Consider the following 20,076-nt stretch of genomic DNA (forward strand, 5'->3'; position numbering starts at 1 on the left):
ACTATATAGAATGGCATGTTATATGGAGTAAATCAATTATGCCGGTCCAAGATTCAAAATAAATATTTCAAACAAAAAAAATATTTGCAAAGAATCGTAAGAGAAAAATATAAAAAAATTAAAATTAAAAGAAAAAAATAAATTTATTCAAAAAAAATCTAAAACCTTACAAAAGTGCCTCACAAAGGTATCTCCACATGTACAAATAGTCTTTTCTCTTTTTTTCTTCCTACATCGTTCTCTACATAGTTACACCATTAAAGAGACACCAAAGATCTTTTTAAATAGACCACCACGTGGGTAAGAGTTTGATTCTTTTCCTGATTAACAAAATAAAATTCACTACAATCCAAATCTTAATTAAATAAGATAACAATAAAAATAAAATTTTATTTTAAATAAAATATAAATAAATAAATAAATAAAAATAAAATTCTAATTGGACATACAATTTCCAACAAAATCAAAGCTCTCGCTGCCCTTCGTAGATTCCCTAACCCTTGAGATGGGGATGGATGCCGAAACCCAAGCCACTACTTTTCCTCACTAGCCTCTCTCACTCATCACGAGCTTGTTCCACAGTTTCCAACAACGTCTAGTTACATCATTTATCAGTTGATTTGCCCATCAATGACTCAATGTTTAGACCACACATGGCCCTTCTGATCTACAATTTTTCTGCATTGTTCGCCCGTTGATTTGCCGATTGACTTCAGTGAATTTATATTTGGACACATTTGCCCCCTTTTCCTCAATGTTTCTGCATCGTCTGCCCTGACTTCAACGACTTCATGTTTGGACCAGACCTGTCCCCCTCATCCACAATTTTTCTGCATCGTTTGCCCGTTGACTTCAAAGACTTCATGTTTGGACCACACGTGGCCCTCCCATGCACAATTTTTCTGCATCGTTTACCCGTTGGCTCCAATGACTTCTCTCCTCCATATTTAGAGCAACCCAGCGCTCCTTCATTTTGTCTCCGCCTTCTAACAAGAAGAGCCCAGCTGCCACCATTAAGTGGGGCTCAACAGACATTAATTTTCCTTAACAAAAAAGAGCTCTGTGTTTTCCATGTTACAAAGGACTCCGCACTCTTTCAGGTTCTGGGAGCAGTTGGGTTCGAAGACGATAATGCAAGGTCAACAAAGAATACGGTATGATCTAAAATCATCAGTGCTGCCACAGACCATCTCTGTTGATTGCTGTTGCTCCTAAACCCTGTTTCCACAAGAAATTTGCTGAACACTGAAGTGATCGGCTGGATTGAGGATTGCTATTGCCAAGCCGATCAGCCTAATGGCGATTTGCTGAATTTTCTTTGCAATTAGACAGCACTGCTGTTGGCACTTGTAAGTAGTTCTTCTTCCCTTTAATAAATTTCAGGTGGCACTTCTGCCTCCTTTGCATTCAAAAATGATGGACCAAGTAGGGTGATGGGAGTCTATTTCCACTCTTCCACCACCTCCACCTTTTGGAACTCACTATTGTGGGGCTCAAAAATTCTGAGATCCTTGAAAGAAATTAAACACCCACTCAATCTTCAAGCTTTTTACTTGGTTTCATATGTGACTATAATATTCTCATGAGTAACCCCATCGAACTTTCCTCAAAAAAAAAAAAAAAAAAAAGGACAGTATCTTCACCAAAAGTGGGACCCATGGCAGGACCCGCGCCACACGGGCAAGGAGCAAGCGCCTCCACCCACTATTTTACACCACCGGGAAGCTTTTTAGCAAAAACAATTGGCTTTTGACGCTCCATTGTGCTCCTAATTAAGATTAGGATTTTAATGATGCCAGACCACTCCAAAACCGTGTTTCTATAGATTCTCTAGCTTCCACTGTTAGTACACAAGAAGAGGTGATGCCTTCAAACTTTCTATTGTATCAATTGCATGCTATATAGTATGATTGCCAAATGGGTCATGCGTGTATGCCGTTGCCGAGTTCTTCTAATATGTTGATTCAATTATAGAATAGAATGTAGAACTGTTTAACATTTTGGATCATGATTGCCACCATAGGAAACAGGTTAGGACATAATATGTCGATGTTAATTTAAAAATCAGTGGTAACAAATACTTCCACAAATGTGAGGTAGATGTAAAGAGAACGTGCAAGAGATTACAAGGTAACCACTAAGAAATTGGCTCATCACATTTCTGCTTGACTTCTCCCACTTTCTGGAGCATGTCTTTTGTTTTCTCATTTTGGAGAGGTTAGATCAAGTCATTTTTCTGATCATTTTCTCATCCAAAAGTATCATGTGGTATATGAGGTAGATTCCTCAGCAATTGCAACTTATAATAAACTAACAATAATATCTAAAAATAAAATATATGCACTTATCATATTTTTTAGTTATGCATCTATTGTATGATTCTAGAAAAATTTGCAGTTCCTCGTGCTTATAGAATCAAAATGTGTATACCCACTTGACACCATGTATGCACCAAGACTAACTTTCTCGCTTTCCCTGAATCCCCTCCAATCAAAGTATCTAGAAAGCCTAAAGCCACATGTCGTTCCTTTGTGCTTTGCTTTTTGTTACAGTGATTCTATCAAGCTATGCTCGAATCTCCTCCCATGTGAGCGTGACCACATGTAACTCCCTAATGATACCACCATAAATTCAATAGGTCTATTGTATCCTTAGCAAGAGTAAGTGATACCATCGATTCAATGGGTCCGTCATATGCATCCTTTGTAAGAACTTTCATATGAATTGCAAGTGATTTGATTCACTGATCCAATGACCTCATCATCTACTTTTGGTTGCTTCTAGAGTTTTTAGGACTCATTTGATTTGTAGGAAGAAGAGAGGGAAGTGTGGTTAACGAGAAAATGAAGAAACCTCTTTTGCTTAATTAGACTTTTTAAAAGAAAGAGATTGGAAAGTGCCATTATCATGGGAATAAAATTTTTATATTTTATGAAAAAAAAAATCTATGTAGGTCATGGATTTTTAGCTTTTTCAAAAAATGAAAATTAGGATTTTTTTTTAGAACTATCCTAAACCTACGAATCGAATAGGATAAACAATAGATGGCGCTCCTTGATTTTGTCTCTGCCTTCTAACAAGGTTGCCGTTGAGTGGGGATCCACAAACATTAATCTTGCTGGGGAGGGGAGCAGCTAGAGAGGTCAATCAAACTCATGATTTTCAGGTTGTTACTGATTCTTGGGCTGCTGCTATTATGCTTGGCAGCACCATTCGGTGCATACATCTCGAAGGCAAAGAACTCATCATTTCCACTGACCTGTACAAATGTTCCCATCCCTATAATTTTACAAACTGTATTGTTGCCCATTAGGACAACTCCGCTGCTCACAGTCTCATAGGTAGAGAACTAGTCCCTATTGAAATATATGTGGAAAGAACAAGCCGAATCTATGAGTCAGTTGTTTCTAAAATAAGCATCATTGGTTGCAGCAAGAACATAGGCAGCATCATCAAAATCTTCTCCCACAACATTAGCTTTTGCCTATTTTTCAATCTTTTTCTGACCCTGATCTTGCTTGTTATTCTGTTCCTTATTTTTTAATTTATAACATTCAGATTTAATATGTTCCTTTTTTTTACAGTAATGACAAGTCAAGTTTTTATTTTTTAACTTAAACCTATGCTTCTAGCTACTATTACCGGAACCCCTATCATTAGATCTTCTCCTAGCAACTAAAGCATCACCCTGTCCTTCAGTAACACTCCCAGACATATGCTTTTCAAGTAGCTCTTTAAAAAATAATGCAGCTTTAACATCTTCTAAGGATATAGTTTCTCTACCAAAAAGAAAAGTTTCTCTAAAATGCTTATAAGAGAGAGGTACAATAATAATAGGGTCTCATCTTCCTCTTCAATATTAATATCAATAGACTTTAAATCTGTAATAATAGAATTAAATTCATCAACATGAGTTTTCATGGATGTACTTTCAGCCATGCACAGTATGCATAAACGGTGCTTCAAATATAACTTATTGGTAAGAGACTTTATCATGTACAAAGATTCCATCTTCAACCACAAGTTAGTAGCTGTCTTCTTTGAAAACACCTCTCGCAAAACCCCATCAGACAGACACAAGTGGATCACTGTCAAAGCTTTATCATCCATCTCCTCTTTCTGCTCTTCTATCAAATTACTGGGCATTTTCTCTTTTCCTATCAGTACCTTTTTCAAGCCCTTCTGTATTAGGACTGCACGCATCTTAATTTGCCATAAATTAAAATTGCCAATACTATCAAACTTCTCAATATCAAATAACGAAAAAGCTATAGCAATTGATCTCACGAAACTAGCTCTGATACCAGTTTGTTATGAAAGATATGAGAAAGAGAGAAGAAAAAAAATACACTGACACGGTAATTTATGTGGTTCGGCAGTGTGCCTATTCTATAGGTGAGGATAGAGTAAAAAAATTTCACTATAATAAAATAGAGTATAAAAATAAATAGTTATCTCCCAAACTCAAAATTTCAATACACCTAAATCTCACACAAAAGAGAAGCTCTCAAGCCTAAAACTCTTGCTCTCTTGCTTTCTTATAAATGGTAGTGTAGAATGAGAATATATATAATAAAGAAAGAGAAATCAGAAAGAAATATTCAAAAAATAGTACTATTGATTATGACCAATTCTCTTAATAGATTTTTTTTAATTGCCAAAATCGTACTGCTGATGTGATTGATTTTCTTGATAGATTTTCTTAATTGCTGAGATCATAGTTGACCTTTAATTATTGAAATCTTAGATTGATTCTATCGTTTCTTTCCTTCTTGACTTGATTCTATAAAATCAATATAATTTAGATTATTCTGTCAGATTAATACCATTGACAAATATACCATACGATAAAATAGAAAACTTAGCTTACAATTTTAGAGCTACATAACAAAAAATTTTGAAATAAGCTGTAATGGCACTTCTCCAATTTTGCGATTGGGCGATAATTCTTACAAGATTGAAGACATCTCACTGCTGCAAGGCAATCTAAGCATCTATGCTGGTGCCTTTTGTCATCACTGCGATCGGAATCTTGAACCAGGGTCTGACTGGATCAACCTGGAGGGAACCCCCTACACAATAGCCGACACAGTGAACTCCGAGAACATGCTGAGAATAGTCGGTTGTAACGGTGTGAAAATGATCCAAGGGCTTCCTAGTAGTAACTCAACAAGTGCTTGTGTATCCTTCTGCGACTCTGTTGGCGATGTTATCAATGGATCATGCTCTGGCTTGGGCTGTTGTCAATCCTCCGTACCTAAAGGTCTCAAGAGCTTCATGATGTGGTTCCAATTTCTTCATACCCTCACAAACAAAGTCTCCGATGCGACCGAAATTTCTCGGTGCAGCCAGGCCTTCTCTGTTAAGCAAAACAACTTCACATTCTCGAGTGAGATGCTAAAGAATGTTGCAGAGGACAATCAAGTTTCTCAAGATCTTTACCTGATGACGTTGGAATGGGCTATTGGGAACACAACATGTACAAAAGCGAAAAGGAACATGTAAAGCTATGCTTGCAAGGAGAATAGCCACTGCTACAATTCAAATGATGGAGTCGGATACGGCTGCAATTGTAGCCAAGGATACCATGGAATGCAAGGATCCAGAGCTCAATCCTTGTGTTGGATTATGCATCAACGAGCCAGGCAGTGTTTCTTGCACCCGTCCACTTGGCAAACATGGAGACGGTAGAAAGCAAGGAAGCGGTTGCACAAGTAGAGGGCCAACGGTTTCATCAAAAGAAAAGGATATGGTGCCATTGGAGCCTGTTTTGGGTAACATATTCAAATTTGCTTATTAGTAAAGGGAAGCTAGACTTATAGGTTTTTATTTATAATTTATTTGTTCTAACGTTAACTGCTAGAAATTCTCCACATTTTGCCATGATCCACTCCCCCATGTGGAATCTGTGTCGCAACCATGTCACAAACTCATTGACTTGTGCATCTACCAAGTTGGGTCAGATTCAACCTAGTGCGGGCCTAATTAATCTGATTTGATCCTTCAAGTAATCAAATTAAGAATTTATTTTTTTTCTTTTGGTCTCATATATATATATATATGTGTGTGTGTGTGTGTGTAATTTGTTACATACATGTCTTCTAAAAAATATTATTTACATATGTATATCCCTAATATTATACTATTTGTATAACAATACCCATTCTGTTAGATTTTAAATTATCATTTATAGAGGAGTTGGGGAGGTGGGGGGCGGCCGGGGGGGTGTCGTGGGAGATAGAGAGGAAAAAGTAGAGTAGAAAGTAGAGTAGCCTAAGGGGAAGTTGAACTCAAAGGATAGTTTTGAGACATTTCACTATTCTATTATGTTTCACTATTCTATTATGATCTACATGGAGGTTGGCATTTCACTATTCTATTATGATGAGGCCAACCTCAAGCTTTGAGACCGGTTGTATAAAATTGACACCAAAATCTTTTCCATTGTATATCATTAATAAATAGACTAATTTTAGCTTGCGTAATACATATGCCTTTTCATAAAAAGAGAGAGAAAGAGAAGAGAGAGATAGGGAAAAAAAAAAGAAGGGAGAAAGGACTCCTAAATATTTGTTGAGGAATAATACTCCTATATCCTAGAGGTTAAGGACTCTAATTGTACTTGTATACTCTTGGGCGCCCATCCATCTAAATATTTGATCTTAACAATATTCTTTCAAATATTTACAGAAAGTTGACATACAAAAACATGCCAGGAGTTCAGCCCAAAGAGATACTTGAGTAGAACAATCTATTTAAAGGGAGAAAGGACCCGTGACATAAAAAAATTATGGTAGCCCTTTGTAGAGAAGCAACCAATATTCCACTTCCATAAGACCCTATCTTCTTAATTACTCAGATGATCAAGACTTGGAATATGTCATTGCCTCCTGCTCCTCTTCATTGAGCAAATATCTAAATCTTGCCCTAGTCTCATAGAGCTAGCATCCCTAGAAGCATGATCCTGCTTCATGTTATTCTTATTTAAGCCAATTGGCAGAACCAAAGAAACATGACAGTCGATGATCCCCAGCCATCTTTCGGCAAGTCTTCCTTCCACTTCCCACTTTATCTTGGTTGATTGTGAAGTGCATAGAACCTCCTTCAAACAATAACGGAAGAAAAAACCTAATCAACAAGGCCATAATTGACAAACAGGTTATCTTTGTAAAAAATATCAATTTTTTGTCAAAAAAAAATGATCTATCAAGGTAATTTTACTATCATATCCTTATACACAATGTGGTGTTATCATCTAAAGTTGCTTGCATGGCATGCCTCAACTCTATGATTATGGTTTTTTCAAACATTGTTGTTGGTACATCAAACCGACCTCAAGCCACATGGCATCATCATGTGCGATCACCAAAATATTTATCTCAAAGCACAAGATTGCAGTGAATTGGTGATCGACTCAAATCAATCTTTTACCTACGTAAATGAGTACACATCGGCAATTCTGATATCTGAAATATCGGGAGCTTCAGATAAGCTATTAACCGATCTACATTGAAGCACATCGATCAATGGCCGATGTCAACTACTATATTATCTACAACACTTATTCTGTGGAGTTTATCTACAATCTCTACAACTAAGCTGTAGTTGGCTATGATCTCTTATACAGCTGGCCACGATCTCATGCACAGCTCTTGAATATAACTAAGTATAAGCTGTCAGGTATAGCTAAGTATAATCTCATTTCCAGCTAATACATACAGCTATACTCTGACTTACTTATAGCTGGCTTTAATCGCCTAACAAACTCCTCTAACGGTCTAACAAACTCTGTAACGGCCTCTCATCAGTTCCTCTATAAATGAAGGGCTAGGGATCCTCCAAGGTAAGTTCTAATTTTCAAAAACTAGAGTGAGACTATGCCGGTAGGAACTTTGTCAGTTCTGGAATAAAGACTCTAGTTCCTGCTTAGTCTAATTTCTCTAGTCCCACATAAATCCTCTTCTTGCTCTACTACTCTTTTCCACCTACTATTCTTGGGCTCAAAGAGAGAGAGAAAAAAGTAGAGTAGAGTCAATGAATCAATGGGGAGCGGAACTCAAAGGATAGGGATGCATCCGATTAAGTTTCAATTATGATAAGAGTGGAGTCCTCTATATGCATATCAATTTTATTTTTCTTTTATTTTTATTGGTGGAGCTCGGGCAAGAGAGGGGTAGGGGAATTGAATTTTTCCTTTTTTTTTATTTCCCCTCCAATCCCTTGGTGGGACATGGGGAAATTAGGATGGGGGGCACACGGATGTTGGCATTTTTATTGTTCTATTATGGTGAGGTCGGCTTTGAGAACGATTGCATAAAATTGACATCAAAATCCTTTCCATTATGTATTATTAATAAATAAACTAATTTTAACATGTGTAATATCTATGCCTTTTCATAAAAAGAAAGAGAAAGGGAGGAGAGAGATGGGAGAAAATGAGAGAGAAAGGTCTCTTAAATATTGGTAAGGAATAATACTCCTAGATCTAATAGGTTAAGAACTCCAGTAGTACTTATATACTCTTGAGTCCATCCATGTAAATGTCTGATTTTAACAATATTCTTCTAAATATTTCTCGAAAGATGACGTATGAAAACATGCTAGGAATTCATCCCAAAGAGATACTTGAGTAGAACAATCTATTTAAAGGGAGAAAGGACTCCTATCGTGAAAAAAATACAATAGCCCTTTGTAGAGAAGCAACTAGAACTATTCCACATCCATGAGACCCAATCTTCTTGATTATTCAGCTGACCAAGACTTAGAATATGAGGTTGCCTCCTACTCCTATTCATCAAACAAATATCTAACTATTGCCCCAGTCTCATAGAGCTAGCATCCTTAGAAACATAATCCTATTTCATGATGTTCTTTTTTCAGCCAATTGGAAGAGTCAAGGAAACATGATAGTTGATGATCCCCTAACAATCTTTCTGAAAGCCTTCCTTCCATTGCCCACTTAATCTCGATTTTGAATTGTGAAGTGCATGGGACCCACCTTCAAATAATAAAAGAAGAAAAACCTAATCAACAAGGCCATCAGAGGAAATGCTTGACGTACAAACAGATCATCCTTGTAAAAATTATCAAATTTCTATTGAAAAGAAAATGCTCTATCAAGATAATTTTACCACCATACCTTATACATCAGATGTGGTGTGGTCATTAATTTGAAGCTGCTCACATGGCACGCCTCAACTCTATGATTACATTTTATCTCTCAAAACATTTTTCAAAATTATTTTGCACTGAGAGGCACATTTATGTCATTGTTTTTTTTTTTTTTTTTTTTTGTGGTAACACAGTGGAGCAATGCTATAATAGAAAACATAACAATAGTTTACAGAACCACAAAACCCCCACCATCCAATGAATGGGCAGCCTAGAATTTGTTAACGAAATGTTTCAAGCAAGTTATTAGTTTTTACAAGAATAGAATTTGATTGGTCCTACAGAAATGTGATGAAATATTTGCTTGAAATCAAATTTTTGATAATCAAGGTGATGCCATGGAGAGGTATATATAGTTCTTTCATTTTTTTTGAACAACCAAAGCTACAACTGGAGTGATATAATTTCTGTTAGTGTTTAAAGTTTTAAAGCTTAGCAATAAAACCATCTCCTGCCCTTGCCGAAAAGAACTTCCATCAACAAAGAATTTCAAAACTAAACTTCCTACTGTTTATATGCAAGAGTGGGGCTAAGCCTCCCGTTTATTATCACTGGAAGTTTGTGGTTATACTGGCTTTCCAACAAAAGAAAACTAATCAAGATGAAAGCCAAGTTCTTTCAAAAAAATGGAGGCTTATTTCTACGGCAACAAATCTTAAGTCAAAATTCTAATGCAACATTTAAGATCTTTAGTATAGAGGAACTAGAAAAGGCAACCAGCAACTTCAACAAAAGCCAAATCCTTAGTCGTGGTGGATATGATACTGTATACAAGTGTGTTTTGCCAAGCCAGGAAGTTGTGGCCATCAAGAAGTCCAAATTTATTGATGAGAGCCAAATCGAGCAATTCATCAATGAGATCATCATTCTTTCTCAAATCAATCATAGGAATATTGTCAGACTCTTAGGCTGGTGTTTAGAGACCCAAGTTTCATTGCTTGTATATGAGTTCATATCCAATGGAACCCTTTTCCACCATATCCATAGTCAAAGTCATGATTTCTCAATGCCATAGGACGTTCGTCTCAAGATAGCTGTAGAAGCTGTTGGAGCGTTGGCATATCTGCACTCAACTGCTTCAGTATCAATCATTCACAGAGATATTAGGTCCACAAACATACTGTTAGATGAAAATTATAAAGCTAAAGTATCAGACTTCAAAGCTTCGAGGTCAGTCTCATTTGATCAAACACATATAACCACTCTTGTGCAAGGGACATTGGGTTACTTGGATCCAAAGTACTTCCACACAAGCCAGTTAACAGAGAAGAGTGATGTCTATAGCTTCGGGGTAGTTCTTGCAAAGCTATTAACTAGGGAGACTCCAGTATCTTTTGCTAGATTAGAAGGTCAGAGGAATCTAGCTACATCTTTTACATTGATGTTTGATGAGCAGCACCTCCTTCAATTGATAGAGCCTCAAATTTTAGAGAAAGTTGGAATGGAGCAACTCTTTGTCGTTACACAACTTACTAAGAGGTATTTAAATTTGAAAAGAGAAGAAAGACTAACCATGAAAGAAGTTGCCATGGAGTTAGAAGGGCTAAGGAGGTTTCATAAGCAGCAGCTAGCTCCCTAAAATCTCGAGGAGACAAAGCACTTGCTAGGTGGGATTGGACCATCAAGTGGATGCATTATCAAGGAGGCAACCACACAATATAGTTTAGAAGGTGATATGTTAGCTTCCATGGATCTCCCAAGGTGATGGATTGATGAGAAACCACTCTTTTTGTAGAGAGTTGTTGAGATTTTCTCTATGCTACTGATGCTCCCTAGTTTCTGAAGTAGATATTGATCAAGTTGTTCCTTGAACTTTGCATTTTACTGCCATCTCTACATATTGTATCACTAAAGAACTATGCGATAAAAAATAGTGATCTAGCTACATATTGATGTAGTTATGTACTATTGAGTATTTGGATTTATCCACGACATATTTGGTGACATGTACTATATATATTAAATATACCACTTGAAACCAAGACTTCTTTTACTCCTCCTTGACATGGTCTTGAGATTCATTACCCGACTCCTCTTGCTCGCCATGTTCAGATTGCTCTTCAATCCACACCATCTCCTCATAAGTGATCTTCCTTGAAGTTAGCTGATTAATAGGCACCTTTAGTGCCTTTGATGAATTTATGGCTCCCTTTTTTGAGGAAAAATCGGCCTCTCCACTATCTTGGCTCATTCTTGTTGAAGTGAACCGTCACAATAGTACAAAACTTTATTAATTTCCTACTTGTATGACTTGTAAGTGTTCAATATTTTTCATTGCTTCAAAAGTTCTTAGTGCTTGTTGAAGACTAATTGCATGTTTGCTTGTACTTCTAGAGGATAGTTTTTGTTACATTGATTAAAAGGTCAAATATAGACCATTTGAAAGCATGAAGGAAATAGAACAAATAAAATATACCAAAGTAATACTTTTAAATAATATAGAATTTTACAAATGTACTCTTGCATATATTACTTACTACCTATTTATCCTTCAAAATTGACTATTTGCATATATATCCTCAAATCTTATTTTTGTAGGAATACCCCTCTCATAAGATTTGACTGATGGTATTAATAGATAGCTGCTTTAAGTATAAACAAATTTATTATCCAAAAATATTATCAGAAAAATAAATCTTTACAATATAAACTACATGTTAAATTTTAAGAGTATTAATGCAGAAGGGTAATAATGCCTTTTAGATTTAAAATGATAATTTTAATATTGTTAGTTAAAAATCTAATAGGAGATGTATCAATGGAAAAACAAGGTGATCTGAGAGCTATATATGCAAATAGTAATTTTTGGAGAATAAATATATAATAAATCATATTTATAGGATAATATATGTAAGAAACCTAATTATAAAACTTCTAAAAATATGGATTGTTATAATTAACAGGATAGATCTCATAGTCGATATAAAATAAGAAGTTTCTATTCTTTTAAAGAAAAACCATCCACTAATTCATGCACCTAACTTTTCAATCCACAGTAATATTTGCCTCTTTATAAACATGTTTAACTTCAAAATATTATAGAGCTATCATCATTTTCTAACAATCATATAAAAGTGGATGAAAATCAATCTTAAAAGGTATGGATCCCACCAACTATTTAACAACTACCAAAGAATCTTCTTCAAGAATAATGGGAGTTGCCTTCGAAATTCTCGAAGTACATGATATACCTTCCCATGCAGTACAAAGTTCTACTATCGACACTATAGCATCAACCAAATAACCCCCCACTACCACAACCAAAACTCCACTAGAGCTTCTACTAAACCTTCATTAGAGCTCGTTATAACAAAGCTAGCTCCACCTAAATCAGCTCTATGCAGCACAATGCTATCATTAAAATTAACCTAGAGAAAACCAAGGGAATAAAATAAATCCTTCAAGAGGACAGAATCTACAGAAAAAAGCCATAATTTTTCTCAACTATCAAAGTGTCTTTTAAGGCATTAACATTAATGTATGCCTATGCTTGGGTAGAAGCTCGAAATAAAACTAATTTCTTCATCCGAGCCTGGCAGGACCCATGCCACACGGGCATGGAGAAAGCGCCTCCAATTTCTTCATCCGAGCCCACTACTTTACACCACCAGGAAGCTCTTTAGCAAAAACAATTGGCTTTTGAGGCTCCATTGAGCTCCTAAGCGTAGGTTTTTAATGATGCCAGAACACTCCTAAATGTGTTTTTATAGATTCTCCAGGCTTCCACTATTAGTACACAAGAAGAGGTGAAGCCTTCAAACTTTATTGTATCAATTGCGTATTATGTAGTATGATTGCCAAATAGCTCATGCATGTATGCAAGTTGCCAAGTTCTTCTAATATCTTGATTCAATTATAGAATAGAATGTTGAACATTTTAACTTTTTGGATCATAGTTGCCACCATAGGAAACATGTTATTAAATAATATGTTGATGCTAATTGAAAAATCAATGGTAACAAATACTTCCAAAAACGTGAGGTAGATGTGAAGAAAACATGCAACAGATTACAAGGTAGCCACTAAGGAAGTGTCTTAGGGTATTTCTTTTTTTAAAAAAAATATTATTTTCTAATCATTTTGTCACATTTCTGCTAGAATTCTCCTACTTTGTAGAGGACCAGTCTTTTGTTTTCTCAATTGGGAGAAGTTAGGTCAAGTAATTTTCCTGATCATTTTCTTATCCAAAAATATCATGTTACATATGATACAAATTCCTAAGCAATTACAACTTATAATAAAGTAACAATAATAACTAAAACATAAAATATTTGCACTTATCATATTTTTTTAGTTATGCATCTATTATATGATTCTAGAAAAATTTGTAGTTCCTCGTAACTTACAGAATCAAAATGTATATACCCCACTAGACTCCATCTATGAGCCAAGATTTTCTTCTTTTCCCTAAATCCCCTCCAATCAAAGTATCTTGACAGCCTAATGCCACTAATCATTCTTTTGCGCTTTGTTTTTTGTAATAATGATTCTATAGAGGCCCCTCCCATTCTTAAACCTATCAAGATATGCTCAAATCTCCTCCTATGTGAGCATGACCATATGTAACTCTTTAATGATACCATAAATTCAGTAGGTGATCCCACTGATATAAGGATACTAGGTGATCCTATTGATTAAATGGGTCTGTCATATCCCTAGCAAGAACCTTCATGTGAATCTCAAGTGATTGGATTCATTGATACAATAACCTCATTGTCTGCCTCTGGTTGCTTCGAGGGTTCTTAGTGTCATATCCCTTCTACTACTTTATGCTGCTGTCATGTGGACACTGACTCCTTCGATAAGGGAGCATGGGATGAGCAATTGTAAGCTAGAAATTGTCTCTACTTCTAGATATTGCCAGATTACTTTGTTTTTCTTCCATTACTCTGCTATTTCCTCCAACAATTGTGAGGAGGGGCCGATCAACTGGTTTGAAGAATCCAATCGCACAATCAACTACGATGGCTAAGACCTTTCCTTAAGACCGCTTCAAAGTAACCAACGCATTTGTAGGAAAACAAGAAATTAGCACGCTTGTACGTTTTTATTTGGAGCGGCTGTCAATTTTTTTTTTTGGACATGGCAAGAATTGAAGTCAAACTGGTCGTTGTCGCTTTTGATTTTATCCCCATATTGCACCCTTTTCCATAGTCTTTCTGCATCGTTTGTGTTGAAATGAGCTGTAAATCCCTCTGATTAGGAATGCAATCATCTAATTAGAAGAAAATATATTTGTATAATTCCTAAATTGAATCCCTCTGATTAGAAATGCAATCGTCTAATTAGAGAAAAATATATTTGTATATGTTATAGCAAGCACAAATATAGGGCACACACAGATTCGTACAATCACACAAAATAGAGAAGAGAAAGAAAAACAAACACAGGATTTACGTGGTTCGGCTGAAAAGCCTACGTCCACGGGCAAGACACGAGAGAAAAATTCCACTATGATGAAAAGAGAGATACAATCACTCAAGAACTCTCCAAACCCTAGCCGCACTTTGATTTCCCAAACCTTCTCACAAAACTACCGAGATTGGCAGAAAATTTCATTCAGGTCGCAACGCGGGCTTTTCAGATTGGGTCATAGATCGAGCCCATAAAAGATATCCAAAATTCAAGCCACATTAACAGTATAATTCTTAAATTGAATCCCTCTAATTAGGAATACAATCGTCTAATTAGAGGGAAATATATTTGTATAATTCCTAAATTGAGCCCATGAAAATTAATAAAAAGGGCCCATTTGGTCCTAGAGATGTATCCTTCTTCCTCTGAAATTTTTGTCTTCACCCTCTTTTCTATTCTTCTGTTTATACTTCTGTTTGTCAACATGGTATCAGAGCCTATTTAGGGAACAGAGTGCTCTGTTCCGCCTCTTCAACCGCCGATCGTCTACAACTCAAATCTCTCCTCTCAAACAGAGTGGGATCTGTTCCCCCTTCAAACCATCACCGCTACTCTCTCTGTGGATCCCTGCAAACCTTGAAAGCCATTCTCCGTTTTCGTTAAATCTCTCACTCTCTCTCTCTCTCGCATCCCTTCATCTTCATCACCGCCTCTGCTATGATCGCCGCCTCCGCTGCCGCGGCCATCGTCGCCACCGCCGCTGCCTGAGCCTTCTCCACTATGATCGCCGCCTCCGCTGCCGCAGCCATCGTCGCCGCCGCCACTGCTGTCGCTGCCTCTGCCATCGCCACTGCAATCGCCACCGCTGTCGCTGCTACCGCCGCTGCCATCGACGCCACCACCGTTTTCACTCAAGAACTACGGGGTTGAAAACGGTTCTCATCCCTTATTAGGTATTTTTTAAATACAAAAAAAAAGGGAGAACCTCTACTGCTGTCATATGTGTCTCCAATTGTAGATGCTGTTTTTTCTGGAACAACAATGGAGCGTCCAGTTTTGGAGTTTCTGAATATTATCAAGGCACCTTTCATGGAAGCAAAGATTCGATATTTTTTCATCATCTGAGTTTATCTCAGATCGTTGGTGAGAAAACTTCAATTTCCTCCCTCAAGATTGTTCTTGTTTACTTGATCATTTAAGTTTTTTTCTTATGGGTGATAAAACTCCTTTAACCATGGAGGATTTAGAAAAGTTAATGGTTAGGATGATGGAATCTCGTATCTCGGGTAGTGAGTTTTCAAAGATCACTCTAGAAACTAACCCGGTCAAATTGGATGGGCCGGGTACCTACTTAAGTTGGACGCGACATGTTCGTCTAATTTTGGATTCTCACAATCTTGAGGAGTTTATAAGTGGTACTACAAAAAGGCCAGAAGGAGATGGGATAGCTGTTAGACAGTGGAATTCTAATAACTCTCGGGTGGTAGCATGGCTCCTTGCCTCTATGGTACCAAGTGTTGCTCATACGGTTGAGGCACTAACGAATGCTTATGAGTTATGGCAGGCTGTAGCCACAACTTATTCTTATAAAGGCAATAATATGCATGCCCATAAGATCCAGCGAGAGCTTCGAGGACTTAATCAGGGTTCCCGATCTGTAATAGAGTATGTTGGAGAATTAAAAAGGTTGTGGAACGATTTTGATTTTTATAATCCCTTTACCCCTACTCATCCTGGTGATGTTGATGAGTTTCGCAAATGGATAGAGCGACAGCGACTTGTGGATTTTTTGGATGGACTAAACCCAGAGTTTGAGTATCGACGCTCTTCTATTCTTAGTACACAGAAGTGGCCAACTCTTGATGAAACTATTTCTTTGGTTCTTAGTGAAGAAACTCGATTAACCACTATGTCTTCTTCTATTAACACAGCTATACGATCTGCACTTGTGGTACAGCCTAATACTCTTGGAAGCTCTACTCCTAATTCTGCTCAAGAAACTCAGCCTCGACCTCGTGGGGTTAAAATTTGTGACCACTGTCATAAGCCGGGCCACATCAAAGCTTACTGCTATGAGCTACATGGTCGTCCAAATAGAGGCCGTGGTCGTGGAGGTGGTCGTTTTGGTAGAGGTCGAGGTCAGTATAATCAGGCTCATTTTTCTTCTATGGGAGATTTATCAGTTGAAGAAATACAACTTTTGGAAAAATTCAGATCTGGTGTAAATATTTCTGAAAGCAGCACTTCCACAGAAGATTCTTCAAATCAACCAGCCAGTTCTCAGGGTAATTTTGCCCAAATAGGTATCAGTGATCAAATTCATGCTCTTAACTGTAGTAATTTTTTTCCATGGGTTGTTGATTCTGGAGCATCCAATCATATGACTGGATCTTTTAGAGATTTTGTATCTTATATTCCCTGTTCCGGTCATGATAAAGTTCGTCTTGCTGATGGCTCCTTTACCCCTATTTCTGGAAAAGGATCTATCAAATGCACTTTCGAATTACCCTTATCATCTGTTCTACATGTCCCAAGATTTCCTATAAATCTCCTATCCATTAGTGCTATTACAAATGATCTTGATTGTGCCGTAACTTTTTTCAAAACACATTGTGTCTTTCAGGAACCAAAGACAGGGAGGAAACTTGGGACTGGCAAAATGCGTAATGGGCTCTACTATTTGGAGGGAGGAGTGTCTGAAGGCTACTCAGAAACCAGTTTGACTGTTTCATCTTCACAAAAGGAGGATCTGTTGCTCCAACACCGCAGGCTTGGTCATCTTTCATTTACTCTCTTAGCTCGTATATTTCCATCTGTTTTTGAAACATATAAAGAGAAGCTTGTATGTGATGCCTGTGAACTAGCTAAACACACTAGAAGTACTTATCCAAACTCAGGCCGACGTAGTAAAACAATGTTTGAGGTAGTTCATTCTGATGTATGGGGACCCTGTGGGACCACCGCTATTTCTGGTCATCGGTGGTTCGTCACTTTTATTGATTGTTTTAGTCGTTGCACTTGGGTTTATCTATTGAAAAATAAGAATGAAGTATTTCAGTCATTTAGAGATTTTCATAAAATGATTGATACTCAATATGGAGCAACTCTTAAGATTTTTCGCTCTGACAATGGGACAGAATATCTTAATAAAGAATTTGAGGAGTATATACATAATAATAGAATTATACATCAAACGACGTGTGTTGACACACCGGCTCAAAATAGAGTTGTTGAAAGAAAGAATAGACACCTTCTTGAAGTGACAAGATGTTTGATATTTTCTATGAATGTTCCTAAATTCTTATGGGAAGAAGCAGTATTAACTGCAGCATATCTGATTAACCGAAAATGCCACTTCGAACTTTGGACTACAAGACTCCTCTTGAATGCCCGCAAGGAACTAATTCTTTTATAATTCCCCCCAAGGTATTTGGTTGTGTTTGTTTTCTTCGGGATCATCGACCTTCGGTTGGCAAGCTTGACGCTCGTGCCCTCAAGTGCATTTTTGTAGGATATTCAGCTACTCAAAAAGGATACAAATGTTGGTGTCCGACTGAGCGGAAGATGTTTATCAGCATTGATGTAACATTTCGGGAGTCTGAACCATTCTATATATCTTCTGTGTCCTCTTCCTCTCCCGTTATCTCTGGAACTGGTCGAGAGGGAGAGTCTTCTGGAGGGAGTCCTATTACTGTGGATGTTGGTACAAATGGTGCATCTGACACTCAAGGAGAAGCATCTGACACTCAAAGAGAAGCATCCGAAACTGCATCTGAGACTCTCTCACAGCTTGTTTTATCTGATTCATCTCCTCTCTCAGAGTCTATTACACATTCTCCAGTCTCCAGGTCTTCCTCTCCTGTCCCAACGGTTTCATCTTCTACGACTAATGGTAATTCTCCTGTACCTCCCATCTAGTTTACATTAGATAATGATGATCTAAATGTTCCTATTGCTTTACGGAAGCCTACTCGTCATGCTGGTATTCCTACTCGACTTAAGGATGGAGTAGGGTACAAACATGACATCACTAACTTTGTATCCTATGAGTCTCTCTCTCCATCTTATCAGAGTTTTATAGCTTCTTTGTCCTCTGTCTCCATACCCGAGAACTGGAAGGTTGCTAAAGAAAATCCCAAGTGGAAAGCCGCCATGCTTGAAGAAATGCAAGCACTAGAAAAAAATAATATATGAAAACTTGTACCTTTGCCAGCTGGTAAACAAACTGTAGGATGCAAATGGATTTTTACAGTTAAACAGACACCTGAGGGTACTGTTGAACGGTACAAAGCTCGCTTGGTAGCAAAAGGATATACACAGACTTATGGCATCGACTATGATGAAACTTTTGCACCTGTTGCAAAAATGAACTCTGTTAGAACCCTTATATCATGTGCTGCTAATTTCGGATGGGATCTGTTCCAGCTCGATGTAAAGAACGCTTTTCTTCATGGAGAACTTCAGGAGGAAGTATATATGGATGTTCCTCCAGGATTTGCTACTGCTCAAATAGTGGGCAAAGTATGCTAGTTACGACGATCTCTTTATGGTTTAAAGCAGTCACCTCGTGCTTGGTTCGATCGCTTCCGACAAGCAATTATTCAGATGGGGTATAAACAAAGCAATGCAGATCACACACTCTTCTTTCGGCACAATAAGGGTAAGATTGCTATTTTGATTGTCTATGTTGATGATATTGTGGTCACAGGAGATGATTCTGAGGAGATAGCTCATTTGAAGGCTCAGCTAGCACAGGCATTTGAGGTGAAGGATCTTGGATATCTTCGATATTTTCTTGGGATAGAAGTTGCTCGTTCTTCAAAAGGAATTTTTCTCTCCCAAAGAAAATATATTCTAGATCTTCTTACAGAAGTCGGTATGTTAGGATGTCGACCTATTGCTACTCCTATTGAACAAAATCACCGACTAGTAGCTGATACTGATGTTCCTATTGATCGAGAACGTTATCAACGATTGGTAGGACATTTGATTTATCTATCTCATACACGGCCTGATATTGCATTCGCCGTTAGTGTGGTAAGTCAGTTTATGCATGATCCACGTTCAGTTCATATGGATGCTGTGACACGGATACTTCGTTACCTCAAAAGCTGTCCTGGTCGTGGTTTACTTTATTCTAATCATGGCAACATACGGGTGGAGTGTTATACAGATGCTGATTGGGCTGGATCACTTGATGACCGTCGCTCTACCTCAGGTTACTGTACTTTTGTTGGAGGTAATCTAGTCACTTGACGAAGCAAGAAACAGAATGTAGTTGCTCGATCTACTGCTGAAGCAGAGTATCGAGCTATGGCACATGGTGTGTGTGAAATTTTATGGTTGCGGATCTTGTTATTGGATCTAGGCCTTTATCAGTCATTGCCCCTTATGCTATATTGTGACAATAAGGCAGCAATCAATATTGCTAATAATCCAGTACAGCATGATCGGACGAAGCATATCGAGATCGATTGACATTTTATCAAGGAAAAGCTTGATGCCAGAATCATTTGTATGCCTTATGTGCGATCTGCTAGTCAACTAGCA

At 37.4% G+C, this 20,076-nt stretch overlaps 1 protein-coding gene and 1 pseudogene across 1 annotated transcript; both read left to right on the forward strand.

Moving 5' to 3' along the window:
* Window positions 1-3,155: 3,155 nt before the first annotated feature.
* On the forward strand, window positions 3,156-10,876 carry LOC109505735 (wall-associated receptor kinase 17-like; annotated as a pseudogene).
* A 4,884-nt stretch (window positions 10,877-15,760) lies between these two features.
* LOC140857411 (uncharacterized) lies at window positions 15,761-19,782 on the forward strand. Its single transcript, XM_073256210.1, has 4 exons — window positions 15,761-17,449; window positions 17,953-18,429; window positions 18,952-19,038; window positions 19,087-19,782. Exons 1-4 carry the CDS (start codon window positions 15,761-15,763, stop codon window positions 19,780-19,782), a joined length of 2,949 nt encoding a protein of 982 aa, XP_073112311.1.
* The last annotated feature ends 294 nt before the right edge of the window (window positions 19,783-20,076 follow it).

This window comes from Elaeis guineensis, chromosome 4, assembly GCF_000442705.2.
Source record: "Elaeis guineensis isolate ETL-2024a chromosome 4, EG11, whole genome shotgun sequence".
Classification (NCBI taxonomy): domain Eukaryota; kingdom Viridiplantae; phylum Streptophyta; class Magnoliopsida; order Arecales; family Arecaceae; genus Elaeis; species Elaeis guineensis.

Coding starts and splice junctions, on each gene's coding strand:
- LOC140857411 (XM_073256210.1), top strand. CDS start 15,761: ATGGAGGATTTAGAAAAGTTAATGGTTAGGATGATGGAATCTCGTATC. Junction 17,450..17,952: donor GTAGTAAAACAATGTTTGAG/GTAGTTCATTCT, acceptor ATTCCCCCCAAG/GTATTTGGTTGTGTTTGTTT. Junction 19,039..19,086: donor GATTTGCTACTGCTCAAATA/GTGGGCAAAGTA, acceptor GGTTTAAAGCAG/TCACCTCGTGCTTGGTTCGA.